The 19,495-nt window shown below is 56.7% G+C and overlaps 1 protein-coding gene and 1 pseudogene across 2 annotated transcripts; both read left to right on the top strand.

Moving 5' to 3' along the window:
* Window positions 1-1,236: 1,236 nt before the first annotated feature.
* Window positions 1,237-2,177, top strand: LOC118662212 (annotated as a pseudogene).
* Window positions 2,178-5,790: 3,613 nt separating this feature from the next.
* Window positions 5,791-17,563, top strand: PDCD1 (programmed cell death 1). 2 transcript variants are annotated; one of them, XM_036320457.1, is made up of 5 exons: window positions 5,791-5,935; window positions 13,924-14,286; window positions 14,580-14,723; window positions 16,266-16,300; window positions 16,590-17,563. In XM_036320457.1, the coding sequence occupies exons 1-5, from the start codon at window positions 5,860-5,862 to the stop codon at window positions 16,806-16,808; spliced, it is 837 nt and encodes a 278-aa protein (XP_036176350.1). In that variant the 5' UTR covers window positions 5,791-5,859; the 3' UTR covers window positions 16,809-17,563. The 2 variants fall into 2 exon arrangements, with proteins under 2 accessions (XP_036176350.1, XP_036176349.1); XM_036320456.1 differs by having other exon boundaries at window positions 16,587-17,563.
* Window positions 17,564-19,495: the final 1,932 nt, after the last annotated feature.

Raw genomic sequence — 19,495 nt, 5'->3', positions numbered from 1 at the left:
AGAGCGGGGAGGGGCTGGAAGACGCAAATGAGAGGCAAAGTGCTCATTAACCTTTGGGGGCCCATGGCTGAGGACAAGGGCCATGTGGAGGCGGGGCTGACACACTCCTATTAAAGCCCCCTCGGTGCTGGAGGAGCTGCCAGGGCAGCCTTTCCCCCGGGCAGCAGGCCAGAGACGCAGAGCTCGCCAGCCAGCACGCCAGGGAGCAGGTTTCTTCTGTGGCTGTCGAGAGGTAGTCAGGTGGGACCAAAGCCATGAAACGCCCTCAGTGTTGGGGAGATAAAGGGTTTGACCAGGGGGACTGAGAGCCGACTTTGGTTCCCAACACCCACTGCAAGCTCAGCGGCCAGCAGGCCTCGTCCCCAGCACCCACGGCCCCCGTCTTCTGTGCAGTGGTGTGGAGGTGATGGCCGGCGCCCAGCAGCCACCTTAGACCATGAGTTCACCCTGTGGATGGAGGCCATGTGCTGAGGAAGCAGAAAGCAAGACCCTGGATCCTTGATGACAGTCGGAGTCACCGTACTTTCTCCAGGTTGCCTACCTCTGACTTAATGTACAAGAGAGAACCTTGGTATAAAAAAGAGAGGAATAAACTTCTAGCTCCCGTTTTTTAAGCACTGATTTCGGAGGGTTGGGGAGGCATTACCCAACCAAATCAGAGCAATGTTAACTGATACCCTACAGTCCTGGATTTCTGTACGCACATGCACAGACTTACACATTAATACACACACGCAGCACCTACATGCCTGCACACAAACACATATACACGTATACTCACAAACACACACATTTGGAGATTTAAACTGTGAATTCAGATTTAAACTACTCACAGCGTTCTAGAAGGTTTAGAAAATGAGGGGGATGAGAATCTCTTGTGACACCCTCCACCTCAACAAACAGGCAAGTGGCTATCTTTATTCTTGTGCATAGTAGATGGTGAAAGTATTTTGTTTAATTTTTTAAAAATTTGGTTCTTGCCTTGGCTGGTGTGGCTCAGTTGGTTAGGGCATCATCCCATGTACTTAAGGGTTGCCAGTTGGATCCCCGGTCGGGACACAAACAGAATGCAACCAATTGATGTTCTCTCTCACATCAATGTTTCTCTCTCTCTCTCTCTCTCTCTCTCTCTCTCAAAAGAAAAAATCAATAAGCATATCCTCAGGCGAGGATTTTTAAAAATTAAAATTAAATTTGGTTCTTGCTCATCTGGGTTGAAACTCAGGGGCCACCAAGATGCTGGCTTACCACTCTTCTCTCATGGACCCCAACCCCAAACTCATTGGAAACACCGCACTGTCACCATCAGAGGTCAGTTCAAAGGACCTGCCCCCAGAAAGACAAAAGAGACAGACAGATATTGTGGATGAAGCCATCTATTACTTCAAGGCCAGTGTCTTCTTCAAAAACTGTGAAATTAAGAATGAAGCTGATATGCCCTGGCTGGTTTGGCTCAGTGGATAGAGTGTCAGCCTGTGAACTGAAGGGTCCTAGGTTTGATTCCGGTCAAGGGCAGGTGCCCGAGTTGCGGGCTCGATCCCCAGTGCGGGGGATGGGGGGGGCGTGCAGGAGGCAGCTGATCAATGATTCTCTCCTGTCATTGATGTTTCTATCTCGCTCCCCTCTCCCTTACTCTCTGAAATCAATAAAAATTAAAAACAAAACAAAACAAAGAATGAAGCTAATAGAACCTTGGTATAAAAAACTCTCTACATTTCTGAGTATTTACAGAAACTCCAAAAGTGCAATTCCAAAAGCCAAGGTGAGCAAAAAATGTCTAGTCCCTGGGCATCAGTAATTTCCTGTTTCCTGTAGAACCTGGTTTTCCACTTAACAGGATGTAGGCCCGTCCTGCAAACACACAGGAAGATGAAGGGCAGAGGGCCGGTTGGCAGCAGCTGTGGCAAGAGGCTGGCCTGAGACTCAGTGAGGAAGTTTTTGATCCTCAGAACGATGAACCCAGCGAGTGGCCGAGTGGCTTTGTGAAGAGACAGTTAATGAACAAGAGTCCTTCGGGACCCGGACGGTGAAGGGAGCCAGGCAGACAATGTTCCCCTGGCCGTGGGCAGCATTTCACAGCAAACGCCTTGACTTCATAAAGTTTTATACAGAGGAGAGACGCGAACATGTCTTTATTTGAAAAGTTCACTATCAAGAATTTGGGGGGGAGGGAAGAATGAGTTGTCAGAGGATGATCTGAAATGTTCTGCGGTATTAAGCTGTTACTTAATAAGCAGTGATAAAGAATTTCTAACACTTACAAGTTGGTTCTTGAATTTTGCCGACAAATTAGGCAACCTCTCTTAACTTCTGGGAAATGCTTCAAAAACAGGATAGAACAGAAAGTTTTTATTTGCAAACATTATTAACCATTTCCTGTTCCGACCTCAGAAGTACCTGTGACTCTGCCGGCCAGTGGCAGGTCCCACCCTACCCGATGGGAACAGCTCGGGGACAGGGTCACTGACATCACCCCACCAGCTTCTTCAGAACCAGTTTCGGGATGATCCTCCTGCTTCCTGTGTTTCTCTGTGAATGGAAACTGCCTCCGGAGAGCTCGGGGGATCCCCTCTCCCCCACTTTCCATCTGTGCTGGCTCATGTTCCCCTCCGCCTGCTGCCACCGTGTGTGTGTGTGTGTGTGTGTGTGTGTGTGTGTGTGTGTGTGACCTTGGGGCTGGCGCCTTGGAAACTCTAAAGCACCTATGCCCAGAGCAGGAGGCTGGGAGTCCCGCGGGCACTTCTCCAGCCCCCAGGACCCTCCTGATAGAAAGAGGGGGTGCCACCCTGCAGAGAGCCTCGGGAGGGGGCCCTGCTTCCTGAGCTTTATCATTAGGCCCCGCAGATGGCAGCCCGCCACCGGATAAAGGGGTTATACCACAGGGACAGGAACATGCACACCGCAGCCCCAGCGCCCGCGGGGACCACTCCTGTGGTCAAGGCTGACAGTAACACTGACACCACACACCCCTGTGCCCACAGCACCATCACCAAAACTCAACAGAAAGGGCCAGGCAGCCGCTCAGCTCCCACCACCCCCAGCTCTGCTCTCCGGGGAGGAGCCCATGGGAGACACGTGCTCGTGGGTGAAGAGCTCGAGGCCGCGTGGCCCAGCCCGACAGCCACGCTCAGTCATCCATTCACATGCGTCACAGAAACACGCAGTCCCCGGGCGGAGGACAGGGAGGCGGGCGAGGGACCAGCAGGGGCCCGTGGTGATGGAACGGCACAGGGTGACGTGCACAGCAAACACACACACAAATTAAGTCCCTAAAACGGGCTCTGAGCAGATGAGTGGTTGTGCCCAGGCCAGCGTCCTGGCTGCGAGATGGACGGGGCTCGTACACAGGGACCATTGGGGAACCTGGGCCGAGTGCGCAGGGTCCACTCTGTCAGCTCTCACACTCTCCACAGCCCAAGACGACCGGAGAGCAGCACCCCCCTTCTCCGGGGGACACCACACAGAGCTGGGGTGTGGGCTGTCTGTACCTGACGACCCCGCCCGGACCTGCTTATTGGAGAGGGTGCGAGGTGAGGGAAAGAGGCGGGCCAGCCGGCTGTGACCCCAGATGCAACCCGCCACACCTGAGGGTGAAGCCAGGACACGGAGCAGGGAGGAGAGGGCCAGCAAGCCAGGGACACAGGACCGGGGAGATGGCGCCCCTGACCTTCCCACCTTTCTCCAACCAGGACCCCTGTCCTGTTCCTAAGGAGAAGGTGAGGGAGGCAGTGTGATGGGGACCACGTGTGTGCATGGGGTTTGCGTGTCTGGGGGGACAGGGTGCTGATAAGCGGTGGGGATGCATCACCCCAAGATGCCCAGGCCTCCTGCCCCTGTCCTGCCTGTGCCACACCCTCCCCAGTCATCCTGCTGGTCCTGCCCACCCCAGGCAGGTGGGGGCTCTTCTAGGTCCCCACCTCCTTTCACAGGAGGGTCCTCCCCCTCCTCCCTTGTACCCCCCCCTGCCAACCCAGAACCTCCCAGTGCCCAGTGCCCCATTCAACCTCCTGTCTATGTCCCCTCCAGCCCACTGTTCCTGAGGGAGGAGTTATAGGGGAGAGGGAGGGATAAATCAGGAGGAAGGACTGGGAGGGGAAGGGGTCAGCAGGAGGGAGCAGAATAAAGGGAGGGGACAAGAGGGAGGGGGAGGGGAAACAAAGCAGACCAGGGAGGCGGACAGGAGGGACTCAATCACCCTGGCTTTTGGCCCCCTGTGGGCACATGCCCAAGCTCTTGCAGATAAGCCACAGGAAGGAGGCTGCTGGGATGGTGAGGAGACCCCTCCCAGGGATCTGACAGCCTCTCACACCCAGAGCACAGTGCCCCCCCCCCCCCCCCCCAGTCCCCTCAGCCCCTGGGGACAAACTGCAATGCCCTGGACAGAGCCTGGCCGGAGCTGAAGCAGCTGGTTCCCTGCGTTGGATGCCTGGTGACCCTTAGCCTGACCCGGCCCCACCCCCAGCCCTCCATGGAGCCCCTCCCACCCCAGTGCCAGTCCTCTGGGCCCTGGGCCCTCCAGCCACCCACACGGGGAGTGGCCCTTTGTTCTAAACTGAAGCCGCCTGCTCACTCGCTCTGCCTGCAGACACCAGCGTCTTTGATGCTGTTTCCACCGTTTCTGTTCTTTAATGTTTTCCCTTCACAACTAACGCTGAGCGGTGCCCTGGGAGCCCAGCCGGCTGTGGCGCCAGCTGTCAGGCGGTTTCTGGGTTTCTGTCTGGTTATTTTAAGCTGGTGAGACCTACGCATTGCATCACTAATATCAGCAGTTTCTTTTCTCCTTGTTTTCCATTCATTATCATAAAAGGCTTAGAGCAAAACTATCTCACAAACATATGGCTGGGCAGCCAGGCCACAGCCCCCTGCCGACCGGAACCCCGTCTCCCACCTGAACGAGTCCCGAGGGGCCCTGCGGGGGTTGTGGCACGGGCAGGCCCGGAAGGCAGGTCTGCCTCAGAGGCTGAGCCCTGGACACTGTGCGCTGTCAGGAGGCTGCTGACAGTGGAAAGATCTGGAGATGGGGCCTCCCCAGCCTGCTTGGGGCCTTCTGAAACCCCAAGCTAGGCAGCCGACGGCCTTCAGTAGGGCCGGCAGCAAGGCCACCATGCAGGTGGGGAGGAAAAGGGGGAGGACATGGATAAGGGCCTCAGGGGGGCCTGACAGAAATGTCCCTGACCTAAGCCATGGGTCAGGCAGGCCCTCAGCTGCCCCTGCAGGGGGCCTGGCAGTCCGGGGAGGGACGTTGGCTCTCCGGGATCAGGAGGGCCAGACAGGACCTTGGCTGCCCACTGCCCACTGCCCAGAGGGGTGGCTGGGTGGGGCAGCAGAGGTCTGGCCAGGCCCTGGGCCTTGGCCCCCAGTAGTGGCAGAGTTGATGGGTTCAAACACAAGGCCACAGAGGAGGCAGAGTGGGCTGTGGGCAAGGGGTGGGGCCCACCTTCACTGCTACCTGGGGGACCTCTGCCCTGAGAGGGTGGCCCACCTTCCCATTGTCAGAAGGATGGCTGGGGAGGGAGGACAGTCACCCCCTATCATATGGAAAGGGAAAGAGGCAACCCCAGATAAAGAAACAAAATCTGCCCTCAATAGAGATCCCTGATGGGGAGAGGTACCCAGACACCCCCGCCCCCCACCTGTCTGTATTTCTTTCTCCCTGCCACCTCCTTCCCCTGTCCTCTACTCTCTCACATCCCCCATCTCTCTCTCTCTCTCCACCCCCTAACCCTCCTCCTACCCATGTGGAGGAGGAGGAAGAAGGGGCGGGGCGTGTGCCTTCAAGCCCAGGGAAACAGTTTCCTTTCTTCACGCACTTCTGCCGGAGCAGAGGAGAGGACGTTGTGGTCGGCAGGCGCTTGGGGCATGGGGACCCCGGGGGTGCCCTGGCCGCTCCTCTGGGCGGTGCTGCAGCTGGGTTGGCGGCCAGGCTGGCTCCTAGGTATGTGGATCACAGCTGGCTGGTGGGTCGGGGTGGGAACAGCCTCTGGCGCTGTCTCTGGCAGGTGGGGAGGAGACTGTGTGGCGGAGTGCTGTGTGGCTTTGGGCGAGGGAAGTGCCCTCTCTGGGCTCACCTGGTGGTGAGACCCCTGAGCGGGCAGGAGTATCCCAGGTCTTCCTCTGTGGCCAGTGGGATGGTGAGCCTGTGCCCCTTGCTGTAGAATGACCAGGCCGGGCTGGCCAGAGCCCAAACCTACGCCCAGCTGCCCAACTTGGGTTTTCCTGGGATGGACCAGCCTCGCGGGGCTGACTGGCTCTTGAGGTGACAGGCTGGGTGGCCCGGAGACTTACTCTGCTATATCCAAAGTAACTGTGCAAGTAAAGATCGTTCCCCCAACCCCACTCCGGGCCTGGGGTGCGCCGCCTGCGGCCTCTGGAGGAGAATCCCGGGTGTAGAGCCTGGGCACGACCCTCAGCGTCCACGGCAGGTTCTGGTGAGGGGGCCCCGGTATGAGCCGTGCACTGGACAGGCCCTGCAGGCCCAAGGTCGGGGAGCGGGGCTCCTCCTGGCTGTCCCCATCCTCAGCCAGCACTGCACAGGTGGGGACCGGGGAAGGTGGACCCCCACGTCCGGCCCAGGGCCTTTCCTCTGGACCTCGCTGGGATGGGGACCGAGGGGCCCTGGGAGGACCAAGATGGGGTGGGGGTTTCCGGACCTTGGAGTCCTGGGTCCAAGGGCTCTCGGTCACTCTGGCCCTCCAGGGTCTACTTGATGGTGATGGGGGCAGGCCTTTTCCTGGGCAGGGCCTCACTCTCCAGGAAGACCTCAGGGTCAGTGAAGACACTCAAAGTGGTCCCAGGGCCTGTGGCCGAAAGGCGCCTGGTGGAGGGCCTTGGGGGGAGTCCAGGCATGGGGGCAGAAGGCGTGTGCGCCACCTGGGAGGAGGACCTAGGGCAGTGATGGCGAACCTTTGACACGCGTGTCAGAGGTGACACGCAAACTCATTTTTTTGGTTGATTTTTCTATGTTAAATGGCATTTAAATATATAAAATAAATATCAAAAATATAAATCTTTGTTTTACTATGGTTGCAAAGATCAAAAAATTTCTATATGTGACACGGCACCAGAGTTAAGTTAGGGTTTTCCAAAATGCTGACACGCCGAGCTCAAAAGGTTGGCCATCACTGGGCTAGGGCGTCAAGGGGGCTGGGACCTCCCATGGCCCGATCCTCACCACGACCCCTTCCCAAAGCAGGGAAAGGTGAGCATAAGGCTCTGCAGCCAGACCCTCCAGCTTCAGATGTGTCAGCCTGGGCGAGATGTTCAAATGCAGAGAGCCTCAGTTTCCCCATGTGTGGCCCCGGCTCAGCACAGAGCACAGCACTGCCCTGTCACACGCCTGTGGTGTCCTCCTCCTGCTCTGGCCCAGAATCGGGCGCTCCAGGCCACGGGGACTTTCTCTCCCATGTCATCATCTTCCTTCCTAATTCATTCACTAGATTTATTGTTTAAGTCCTTCCCATGGAAGTCCCCTCCTGAGGTACATGTTTTTCTCGCATTTTACGAACTATCCCAAGCCCAGCAGTGGCCGCCCCCACCCACCCACCCCCGTGCGAGTGAAGGAGAGAAAACGAGAGGAAACGACAGCCTGGAGTCAAGCAAGAGCCCTCATCGACAGCTTCCTCACCTCCGCGAGTCACGTAACCTCAGAGCCACGGTGTTAACCTGCACTTTGGGGACAGCAGTGCCTGCCCTCTGAGGGCCATGGGGGTTAAATCAGATCACTTATAAACACCGTCTGGCACAGACCGTGGCACAGGTCATTAAGTCAGATTATTGTATTTATTTTTTTCAAATTACAGTTCTGAAAGATATTTAAAACAGACAGAATAGTTTCAGAAAACAGCAGTGAACACCCTGCACCCAGAGCTGCCAATTGATAACACTGGCACATTCGCCGTGTGTATCAGCGGCCGGGACCAACGCCACAGACCAGGCGGCTTCTCAACAGAAGTCCCTGGTCCCACAACTCAGAGGCTGGAAGCCGGCAGCCAGGTCTTGGCCGGCGGAGGGCCGAGAGGCCAGGCCTCTCCAGCTCCTGGTGGTGGCCGCCAATCCTTCTCGTCCTCTGGCTCGGACATCACCCCATCTCTGCCTCTGTCTTCACGTGGTCTCTCCTGTCTGCGTCTGTCCAGATGTCCCTCTTCTTGTAAGGTCAGGGTCTTGTGGGATGAGGGCCACCTCTGGACCTCATTGTGAACAAGTACAAGTAAGGCCACACTGAGGTGCTGGGTGTGGTCTCAGCGTGTCCATCTGGGCCCCGTCCCATCTGTGCATGTCACCGCGATTTGGGCTGGGCCATGGAGGTTGGTCGTTCGGATCGCCCCGCAGACCTCCCCTCCTCCCGGCTCGGTAGCTTCGCGAGTCCCGAGTTCAGATGTCCCCAAGTCCAGCGCTGACTGCTTGTTTGGCAGTGGCAGTCCTCAGCTCCCTCTGTCTCTGCAGGCCCTGGAGTTCTTTTTCTTTTAAAATCCAAATCTCCATTTTATTTCACACATGGGAAGCCTTAGAACTAGGAATATTTTGTTGAGGTATAATGGGCACAGTGTTGCATTACTTCCAGGTGCATAATGTAATGATTCCGTATTTGTCCACATTGCGAAGTCATGAGCCTGCTTAACAGCCCCCACCAAACATCGTTACAGAATTCTTTCTTCTTATCATGAAAACCTTTGACTCCACTCTCTTAGCTGCTTTCAAACGTGCAGTGGGATGCCTCAGTGTCCACGGGGATGGGTTCCAGTACGTCTGGGAATTCTGGAAAAGCCCCTTATATTGCACAGATGTACTACAGTCTCGTTAGTAAAGGTGTTTCCCACCAAGACGTGAGGTAGCAATCCTGAACTTGTGTGTACTGAGATTGAACAAGAAAGTAATATATTGTAAGCTCTGAGATCCAGGTTTCTGTCAACCCTGTGGTGTCGGGCAGGAATTGGGTCGGAACTTAAACTCGTGGTCCTTAGCCGGCTCTCACAGCAGCCATGCCTGCCTGCTCCCCTGGGACATCATCGCTCCCCTGGCCACTTAGGGTCACACCGCTATTCCTACTCCGCCGAAAGGAGTGTCCCTAAATCTTTTTTTGAAAATAATTTTTATTTTTAAATTATAGTTGACACACAATATTATATCAGTTGCAGGTGTATAACATAGTGATTAGGCATTTATATCATTTACTAAGTGATCACCCATTGTGTCCCTAAATCTTGAACATCCTCTCTTGTGTTCTCTCCTCTTCTCTCAGCCACCACCTGGAGCACCCTAACTGACTCACACCTAATACACACACAATCATATTTTCCTAACTAGTCTCAAGGTTTCCAGGGGCAGAAACAGGCGTCAGAGATGGGCAAACTGTTGAGTGTTGGGTGTCTGGGCCAGTGCCTGCTCTCATGGCAGGGGCAGCCCCGACTTGGCCCCAGAGGCGGGACCTTGCACCAGGTGTTGAAGATTTTCTGACATTTAAGGAGAGGTCAGACATTCCAATTTTTATGTGACATCTCGTACGTCTCATGTGCTAATTCTAGGCTGTTTTGTTTTTTAAAAATTCTTTGTGAGGGAAAAGATAAGCAACAACAACATATCTGTGGTCAAATGTATCTGCCACAACCATTTTGCAAGTTCTGGCCGTGAGAAGAGATGACATTTAAATAAATGACTATAGCTGGCCCTCGGGGTCCGGGGGTCTGTGTACTGAAACCCAAGGATGCGCAGGGCCCTTATATAAAACGATGTGGTGTTTGCATATAACATCGGCGGGTGCGCCCGCACATCCCTTGTTTTGCGTGGATTCAGCCAGTGCTCCACACAAATTAGCACGTGGAAAAATCAAATTTTGCATTTTGGGATGTTCTGGGATTTTTGGTTCTGTGTTTAACTTTTTACGGTAACTCTATCCTGATTTCCACAGTGGCTGCACCAGTTTACATTCCCACCAGCAGGGCTCGAGGGGCTCCTTTCTCCGCGTCCTCACCAGCACCCACTTGTTGATTCGCTGGAAACAGCCATTCTAAGAGCATGAGGTGATGGCTGGCGGTGGTTTTGACTTGCATTGCCCTGATGATTAATGAGGACGAGCATCTCTCCATCTGTCTGTTGGCCATCTGTATGTCCTCCTTGAAAAATGCCTGTTCAGGGGCTTTGTCCATTTTGTAATCAGATTGTTTATGGGGGTATTTTTGCTTTTGAGGTTTATGGGTTTTTTATATATTTTGTATATTAACCCCTTATCCAATATATGATTTACAAATATTTCAAATCTTTTTTCCACTCTGTAGGCTGTCTTTTCATTTTGTTTGATGGCTTCTTTGCTGTGCAGCAGCTCTGTAGTTTGCTGTCGTCCCACTCGTCTATTTTTGCTTTTGTTGGCAGCCCTGGCATTCTCGAAGGCTCCACCTGGGCGTGTCTGATGATTGGTCATGGAAGACCACAAATGTGTCCTTCTTAGGGCATCCGCCAGGGACCCCACCAGGGTCCCATTCTCTCTGGGCCCCCAGCAAAAGAGGGGAAGGCTCTTTTGCCTTCCCTGTGTGATGAATAAAGACGCACGGGGGCAGCTGAACGGGGACCCGCCTCGTCCAGTTCCGATTCCGTGAGAGGCACCACAAATGGCCAACAGACAAGTGACTCATTTGGTAACAAATTAAGGTCAGGGGTGGGGCAGATGAGATCCAAAACCGCAGAGAAACAGGGCTCCCCGCTCCACACAGAGCGAGGACAGGGTCCCGGGACCGGTCAGCAGTGCCCTCACCAGGGCGCCCTGGGAAAGCCTGCTGGAGGGGCCTGGGCAGGAGGGGAGGTGGCTCCGTGCACTGCGTGGCTCTCAGGGGAGCTTCTTGGGTGGCCCCGGCCGTGAGAGGGGGGCCTGCTTGGAGGCCCTGGCAAGTTGGACCCAGGTGGAGGCATGGATTTGGGAAAGGGGTGGGACAGTGACTTGGGATGGTGCCATCCAGACGGGCCTTCCTGGGCGTTTGTGAAGGGAGACACGGGCTGGCTCAGTGGACAGTGGCGGGGGACACACGAGCAGGGTGGGTGCTGTGTGCTGCAGTGTCACCAATGACTTCGCCAAGTCTTTGTCCACCTTGAACTGTCACTCCCATGGCGCTTCCTTTAAAGCAGCGGTTCTCAACCTGTGGGTCGCGACCCCTTTGGGATGGAACGACCCTTTCACAGGGGTCGCCTAAGACCATCGGAAAACACATATATAATTACATATTGTTTTTGTGATTAATCACTATGCTTTAATTATGTTCAATTTGTAACAATGAAAATACATCCTGCATATCAGATATTTACATTACGATTCATAACAGTAGCAAAATTACAGTTATGAAGTAGCAACAAAAATAATTTTATGGATGGGGGGTCACCACAACATGAGGAACTGGATTAAAGGGTCACGGCATTAGGAAGGTTGAGAACCACTGCTTTAAAGAGACTTGCTTCCCGGCACAACACAGAGAACGCTGCCTTTTGTCGCCACCACACCCCAGCAGTTACTCTTTAGATAACTGTCATGACTAATGTGCAACATTCAGACTTTGAATTTCTTGCTCATCTAACAGAGCTGAGCGGTTTGGGGTTAGCAGGGTGGCTCTGCTCCGTACATCTATTTAGAAACCCAAGCTGATGGGGCTTCCTTTCTTCACTTGGGCCTTCCACTCAGAGTCATCTTCATTGGTCGGCCAAGAGGAGAGAACCTGGGAGGGCCAGGGAAGAGCGATGGACCAGGTCCAAAGTGCCATTCACGCCGCATCCCACCGTGAGAACGTATGCGCTAATTGTGCATTCGTGTAGGAAAGGAGAATGCGGACTTTCCTGAGCAGCTGGAAACTTTTGCCCCACCAATGGGAGGAAATCAAACTACTGTTAATCTTAACCTCTCTGACACCAGATTGGTGTGCCCTTCCAGCCTTTCCTGGAACCGTTGCTGTTCTTTGCCACCACACTGCTTCTATCAGGTCATTTATTCAGCCTAATAGCTCCAAGTCACTTTCTTTCACACCAAAACTCTTCAAAGCAAAGCACAGTATTATCTCTTTCACTAAGTCTTTTCTCATTTTTTTCTCTCCCGAAAAAGAAACCAAAGGTAGGCAGTAAACGTATTCAACTTTAAATCATCTAAGATCAAATCATAATTAGTGTAGAAAAATGCCCAGTAATGAGAGAGACAGAGAGAGACTTGCTTCCCAAATAAATTTGTGAAGAAGATGGGCGTTAGTGCTGCCAATGGGAACGGGGCTGGCATGCAGGAGGGTAGGACACAATCAAGAATGAGGGAAGGGCTGTGTCCCCATCAGTGTTTGTGTCGCCCCCTAGAGGACCCCACCTGCCACAGCCATCCCCAGTCCAGAACTGATCTTCTCCAGGCCCCCTGGCCTCCCTGACACCCCATGCCCTCCCTCGAGCTGCCTTTCCACAAGGCCCAGAGGACCCCAGCCCCCTGAACAAGAATGTGCAGGCGGTCTGGGACGCCCACACAGGAGGGGGCTAGAGGCTCTCCGACACGATAATGAGCACACATGCTAGGTTATGCTCTCCCTCCGTCACATGCATTCACACTCTCGGCCACATGCTCCCACGGCTCATGTCCAGCTGGCACTTGACAGGATCATAGGGACAGTACCTGCAGCCCCAGAACTGGCCATGTGCCCCCCTTGACCATGCACTGATGGCCAGGAGAGGTGCCCGGGAAAGGCCGTGGTGGGAGGTACAGGCTGGCGGGGCCCTGGCCTCTCCACGCCAGTGTCCTCAGTGTAAACCGGTGGGAGGGGGAGAAGGGCCTCTGTGTCCCCGAGCAAGGCCACAGAAATGGAGGACACTGGGACATCTCAGGACCCACCTGGTCTCTGAATATCTGTGATTTTGACCCTTGTGAGGTGCCCAGTGGGGATGGGCAGACGGTGTCCTGGTCACACATGCCCTGAAGTGGCCCAGGTTGAAGGGGAGCTGGGTCCCAGCACCATCCCATCCTCCTCCGAGCCGCTGGGCAGGCTCCCTGGGCAGGCCTGGCACGGGACAGGGTGGGCCTGAAGCAGCCAGCCTGGGGCAAGGTCGTGGAGTGTGGGGAGCCACACCCATCAAGTGCAGGATGGAGCCGGGTAGAGCAGATGCACAGCCAGGGAAAGCAGACGTGTGGCCGTGAGCGTGACTGCATGTGAGGGAGGGTGAGCACAACCTAGCATGTGTGCTCATTCTCGCATCGGAGAGTCTCGCGCCCTCTCCTGTGTGGGCGGCCCCAGGCCGCCGGCACATCCTTGTTGGGGGAGAGAGGGGGTGGGGAGGGGAGCGTGGGCTGGAGCCCAGGGTGTGGGGGACTCTATTTCCGTCCATCTCAGGGGCGATGGCCCAGTTGAACTGCAGTCCCCAGAGCCTTGGAAGAGGACCTGGGGGGCCCCACACTACCCAGGTCAGCAGTGCCCATGTGGGGTCCGGCTCTGAGCTTGTCCTGAAATGGGGGAAAGGCTGGCCCCTGGGCCCACTGGAGCGGGGCTTCCCACGGCAGCCCCGGCAGCCCAGCCCAGCGCCCAGGCCACCCTCCCCACCCCCCAGCACAGTGCAGACGGCTCAGAGACCTGGGAGGCAGAGCTGGGGGCCTGAGTCAAGGAGGGAGGGGTGAAGGCCCTAAGCCACTACTTGGGAAAGAAATGGGGTGGGGGGCCTGGGGCTGGAGCCAGAGGCAGCCCAGCCCAGATCTCTGGATGCCATCAGTGGACAAGATCCCACCACGGGGTTCCCTGGTGAGAGGTGAGCACCTGTCCCCAGGAGGCGTGCAAGAAGCTACAAGGCTCTTGGCAGAGGGGACTCCAGCGTGGCTGGGCTTCCCAGGACCTTCCTGTCTGACGGGATGTGGGAAAGCGGGAGGGGGGTCTCAGTGGGCTGTCCCACAGGCCTTCCTCAAGGCCCGCTGGTTCTCTCTCCACCCCACAGAGACTCCCAACAGGCCCTGGAGTCCCCTCACCTTCCACCCGCCTCAGCTCACGGTGGCCGAGGGGGAGACCGCCACCTTCACCTGCAGCTTCTCCAACACGTCTGAGGGCTTCGTGCTCAACTGGTACCGCATGAGCCCCAGCAACCAGACGGACAAGCTGGCCGCCTTCCCTGAGGACAGCGGGCAGGAAGTCCGCAGGGACCAGCGCTTCCGCATGACCCAGCTGCCCAACGGACAGGACTTCAAAATGAGTGTCCTCACTGCCCGGCGCAATGACAGCGGCATCTACTTCTGTGGGGCCATCTACCTGCACCCCAAGATGCAGATCCAAGAGAGCCTCCGGGCAGAGCTCACGGTGACAGGTGCAGGGCGGGACCCCAGGGTGGGAGTGAGGATGCGGACAGGGCTGTCCCACACCCAGGGCCACAGTGACCAACGGCTTTGGGCCTCTGTGCTTGGAAGCACCTCAGACCCCATTTGTCCTGAGGGAGGGGCAGGTGGTAGGTGCGCCTCAGAGTGAGGTTGTGCAGGCCTGGGTGAGACTGGTCAGTGCGAGCCTAGGACTGAGTCCCCTCAGACTTGAAGGGGGCAGGGTAGGACCCGAAGTCCCTGTCCTGTGTCCCCACGCCTGAGTATCTGTCCTCTGTGTCTCCAGAGAGAGTCCCGGAACAGCCCACGGAGGGCCCCAGCCCCCCACCCAGGCCCGCAGGTCAGCTACAGGGCCTGGTCATCGGTGTCACAAGCGTCCTGGTGGGCGTCCTGCTGCTTCTGCTGCTGACCTGGGTCCTGGCCACTCGAGGTAAGGCCCCAGCCAGCCCCGCTCCCGTCCCGCCATGTGGAGCCCGAGGCACTGCCAAGGCCTCTCCTCGGAGACCCCGGCCATGCTCTCAGGAGGGGCCTGAGGGGAAGGCAGCTGCCCAGGTCACACAGGAGGCTAGGAGAGGCCCCCAGGCTGAGCCCCTGTGTAGCTGCCCAAGGCTGCCCTCAAGCCTCAGGCCACATCTCAGACCACAAGCCACTGTGACGGTGCTTCTAACAGCTGCTGGGGGCCTGTGGTGACAGCCACAGCCGCTCCGCCCCCCAGGATGGTGGTGGTCACGGGCAGCTGACCTCACTCAGTCACTGCTGTCCTGAACTGTGGCTCTGTGCCTCCTGCACGCCCGCCCTGGGTGTCAGAGGGGCTTCAGGAGTCACTGTGCCCCCCCCACCTCTTAGGGGGGCCTGGTGCCTGGACAGGAGGCACGGGGGGTCCTGGTTGGACACTGTCTTGGGCAGCCAGTAAGGTGCCTGCAGAGTGAGGAAAAAGGGGCCGGAAAAAGGGGCCACTTCCTAAAGGGGGCCCAGCCCAGGGTAGGTCAGCCCCTCCGAGGCCCTGCCCGCCAGAGGCTCCGGTCACGCTCTCCCAGGACAGGCACCATGTGTGGCAACAGCAGGAGTTCTCACTCGAGACGGACACTGCTCTTGACCCCTCTGACGGCTCCTCGCCGGCCATGGCCTTCAGACCCTGCGATAACTGGGTGGCCGCCCAGGGTGACAAGGGCAGCCACGGCCTCCATGCCCTCCTCCTGGGTGGTTAGGGACAGCGGCCATGCTGCCCTGCCATTCCAGGCCCTGCGGGGTTCATTTCTCCAGGGATCACATTTTTCCTCCTTCAGATATTTTTTTAAATATGTTTTTATTGATTTTTTTAGAGAGAGAGGAAGGGAGAGGGAGAGAAGATAGCAACATCGATGACAGAGAAACAGAGCTGCCTCCTGCATGCCCCCTGCTGGGGATTGAGCAAACAACCCAAGCATATGTTCTGATGGGGATGGAACCAGGGACCTCTGGGTTCATGGGTCAACGCTCATCCACTGAGCCGTGCCCACCAGGCCCCTTCAGATCATTTTGAGATGTGCTGTATGCACATCTGGGCGCTGGTCCCTGGTGGGGACGCACGTGGTGCTCCTGTGCACGTCGATCAGGGAGATGCTGCCATAGCACCGCTGACTATGTGTCTGCTGTGTGCTTTACGGCGCCAGCCCGCGACCCAAGGTGGGTTTGGTGCCCTGCAGTGGACACCAGGCTCGGCCAGGTTTGCGACCAGCAGGAGCACTAAGCCCGGAAGACAGGCGGTCCTATGTGGCCTCACACCCAGCAACTCACTTCCAGACGGACCCTCGGAGATGAGCAGGCACTCGGGTGGTTGCATGGGGGGGTGGGAGCAGGCAGGGAGGCAGCTTGGCCACCCAAGCCTGGAGGTTTGGGCTTTTCCCGTGGCCAGAGGTCTTCCCACCCCACCGCCTGCTGAGACCCAGCCTGCCTGGGCCTCCTGGACCTGACTCCCTGTGTTTCTCTGCAGGGGGCTGTGCCTGCCGGAGTGAGGACCAGCCTCCGGTGAGTTCCCTTCCCCTTCTGGTGACTCTGGTACATTTCAGGGAAGGGGTGCGAGGGACAGGCAACCCCAGGGGTGAGTGGCCTCAGGAGCAGCCACACCCATCCCCAACCATGTCACCTTGTTCGAACGTGGGCACCCGAGCCCAAGGACGGGCTGTGGGGCTCAGGCCCTGCCCCGCTGTGTATGTGTGCATACGCATGTGTGGGTCTGTGTTCACACTTGTGTGTACGTGTGTGTTCACCAGCCACTGAGAGAGCGCTGACTCCTCTCTCCCTCTCCCCTAAGAAGGAGGGCCCCTCTGTGGCATCTGTGGACTACGGGGAGCTGGACTTCCAGAGGCGGGAGAAGACCCCGGAGCCCCCCGCCCCCTGTGTGCCGGAACAGACCGAGTACGCCACCATCGTCTTCCCCGGCAGGCCCGGCTCTCCCCGCAGGGCCTCTGCCGACAGCCCGCAGGGGCCCCAGCCCCTGAGACTTGAAGACGGACACTGCTCTTGGCCGCTCTGACGGCTCCTCGCCGGCCCATGGCCTTCAGACCCTGCGATAACTGGGTGGCCGCCCAGGGCTGAGCCTAGTGGGGTCACACCCCTGCACCATGTCAGCCCTGCCTGGCTCTCCTCTGAAACCCTGAGGGACCTGGACGCAGGAGAGACCACTGTCCCTTCTGGGCGAGGAGAGGAGACTGGCCCAGGGCTCCAGACGCAGACCTGCTGTCCTGAACTGCGGCTCTGTGCCTCCTGCACACCCACCCTGGGTGTCAGAGGGGCTTCGGGAGTCACTGTGTCCCTCTTCCCCCTGCCTCTCAGGGGAGACTGGTGCCTGGACAAGAGGCACAGTGGGTCCTGGTTGGAGACTGTCTTGGGCGGCCAGTAAGGTGCCTCCAGAGCGAGGAAATCCAGCACACACCTCGAAGGACACAGAGGGACGTGCAAGAGCCTGGCTCTCCCCAGGCCTGGAGAAGAGACTTGGCCGCCCAGGTGGGCAGCACCCCGAGTGGCCTCCTCCATGGCGCCCATTTACGGTGCTATTTAAAGGTGCCTCGGAGGCTCCTGCTTGGGGTGCTGAGTGGGCACCCTCCAGCCAGACTACCACTCCTTACCCAGCACACACAGGGCATCAGCTGTCCTGCAGGATGGCCCGTGGGCACCCAGTGTGGGGGCTCAGAAGCAGGTGTCCTTCGTGGGCTCCACAAACACACTGAGCAGCCCTTTCCCTTTCTATTATATTATCTATACTAATAAAAGGGTAATATGCTAATTAGACCGGACATCTTCTGGACATCCTTCCAGACGTCCTTCCGGAAAAAAGCGGGGCCCAAGACAGAGGCAGTTGGGGGTGATCAGGCCAGCAGGCAGAATGGTTAGCAGCAATCAGGCAGGCAGGCAGGTGAGCAGTTAGGAGCCAGCAGTCCCGGATTGCGAGATGGTGCAGGCCGGGCTGAGGGTCCCCCCTCACCCCTGCAGGAATTTCTTGCACCGGGCCTCTAGTAATTAAATAATGACAGAAGCTCAAAGAAAGGCCCCCAGTTCTGTCCTAGTCACAAGGTCATGAGGGGAGGGGGAGACCCTGCTGGTTCCAGGCAGATGGAGGGCTCCGGCCTCGATGTCACTATTCAAGAAACACACAGCCCCCTGAGGCCCTCATCTCCACTCCTTTGGCTCCTCCCACACTCACACAGCCTCTGACTTTAGGGGGCTGCTGGACCCACCCCCCAGGAGCCCTTTCTGGGCTTCATGCCCCAGGGTCCTACGGCACCCTTCCCCCAGACCACCTCAATCTGGCACAGGACATCCCTGAGCGATTGTGCCTATATCTGCCCTGCTGCAGCCCTCATGAGTCCCCTACACCTTGGGGTCCCTCCTGGGCAGGGTCTGTGCTCCAGGCTGGGGCCAGGCCAGGCAGTGGGTGGGCTGCACCAGGCTACCAGCAAGCAGGCTCAGGGGTGCAGCCTGCAAAGAGAATGCCTGGTCCGTCCTCCAGAGGAGACAGGACATCCCCGTGCCAGTTCCCTGACTGCAATGACAGATACCCCCAACCTGTCCCCTCCCATGAGCCCCATCCAAGGCCCCGCCACTCCCCAACCCTCTGAGCTCACAGCCTGTGCCTGGCACCCTGGGGTCCTGTCCTGGGTGGGGCGGGAGGTGGAGCCACCCATCCAGGAAGACGCAAGGATGCCAGACCAGGCCACACGTTCGAGGAACACAGCCTGGGAAGTCTGCAGTGAGCATGAGCCTGAAAAACACAGTAGGTTCCATGGGAAAATACTACAACAACATGAAAATCCAGGCAAGGAGCAGATATAAAATTAACATCCCGAAATAGAGGGCTGTCACATATTCAAACACTGACCAGTGAGCAGAAAATGTGATAGTGTTCCGAGAACAGAGAAGGTAAAATGCCTGTGGCATAAATTTATCGAGAACGTGCAAACCTGCAGGAGAGCTGGGTGTGGGCCTGATTGACGGGAATACACACCCTGGTTAGGATGACAAGACATCACTGAGGCGTCAGCTCTTCCTGGGTTCATTTATAAATTTAATAGGATCCCAACAGAAACCCGCATGTCTGACCTGTAAAGTTCATGTGGAAAAATGAACGAGTAACAGCCAAGAAAGCCATGAAGAGAAAGTGAAAGACTAGCTTTGTCAGATCTAAACTCACCCAGTTAAAGCAGTGGGATTAGCTCATGAAGAGACAAGAGTGAATGGGACCAGGGCAGAAGGTAGACTTTTTGATGCATAGTGTAGGGACCACACTGCAAGCTGGAAACGCATGCAGGTAGACTCACCGTATGCCACTCACTTGCAGAAATCGCCCGGCAGCAGGGGCGTGAGTGTGAGAGAGAAACCCTACAAGACAAGAGAACACGTGATGAACTATTCCTCACACTGGCTCAGAATCAAGGCGCCAGGAAAGAGAAGACGGAGCACATTAGCATGGCAGAACTATCACAGGCCAACTGGAGAGGAGTGTGCAATGTCAGAGACCTAGAAATACAGCGAGAGCAGCTCACAGGTGCAACGGGAAGGTGAGCAGGAAGTGTGACCAGACAGTACATACATGCACACAACTTATGTACACATGCACGTAACACATATGTGCACACGGCACGCGGAGCATACACACATGCATGAGCATACACACCACATGCACACACATGCGCACACTGTATTATATGTACATTGCTTAAACAA

Source organism: Myotis myotis, unplaced genomic scaffold, assembly GCF_014108235.1.
Source record: "Myotis myotis isolate mMyoMyo1 unplaced genomic scaffold, mMyoMyo1.p scaffold_m19_p_8, whole genome shotgun sequence".
NCBI lineage: Eukaryota > Metazoa > Chordata > Mammalia > Chiroptera > Vespertilionidae > Myotis > Myotis myotis.
The sequence above is the reverse complement of the archived record's forward strand: the minus strand, read 5'-3'. Positions and strand labels throughout refer to the sequence as shown.

What these genes read in the sequence shown, in the direction of transcription:
- PDCD1 (XM_036320456.1), top strand. Translation starts at nt 5,860, where the DNA reads ATGGGGACCCCGGGGGTGCCCTGGCCGCTCCTCTGGGCGGTGCTGCAG. An exon ending in GCGGCCAGGCTGGCTCCTAG is followed by an intron (nt 5,936 to 13,923) that starts GTATGTGGATCA and finishes TCCACCCCACAG; the next exon opens with AGACTCCCAACAGGCCCTGG. An exon ending in GGAGTGAGGACCAGCCTCCG is followed by an intron (nt 16,301 to 16,586) that starts GTGAGTTCCCTT and finishes CTCTCCCCTAAG; the next exon opens with AAGGAGGGCCCCTCTGTGGC.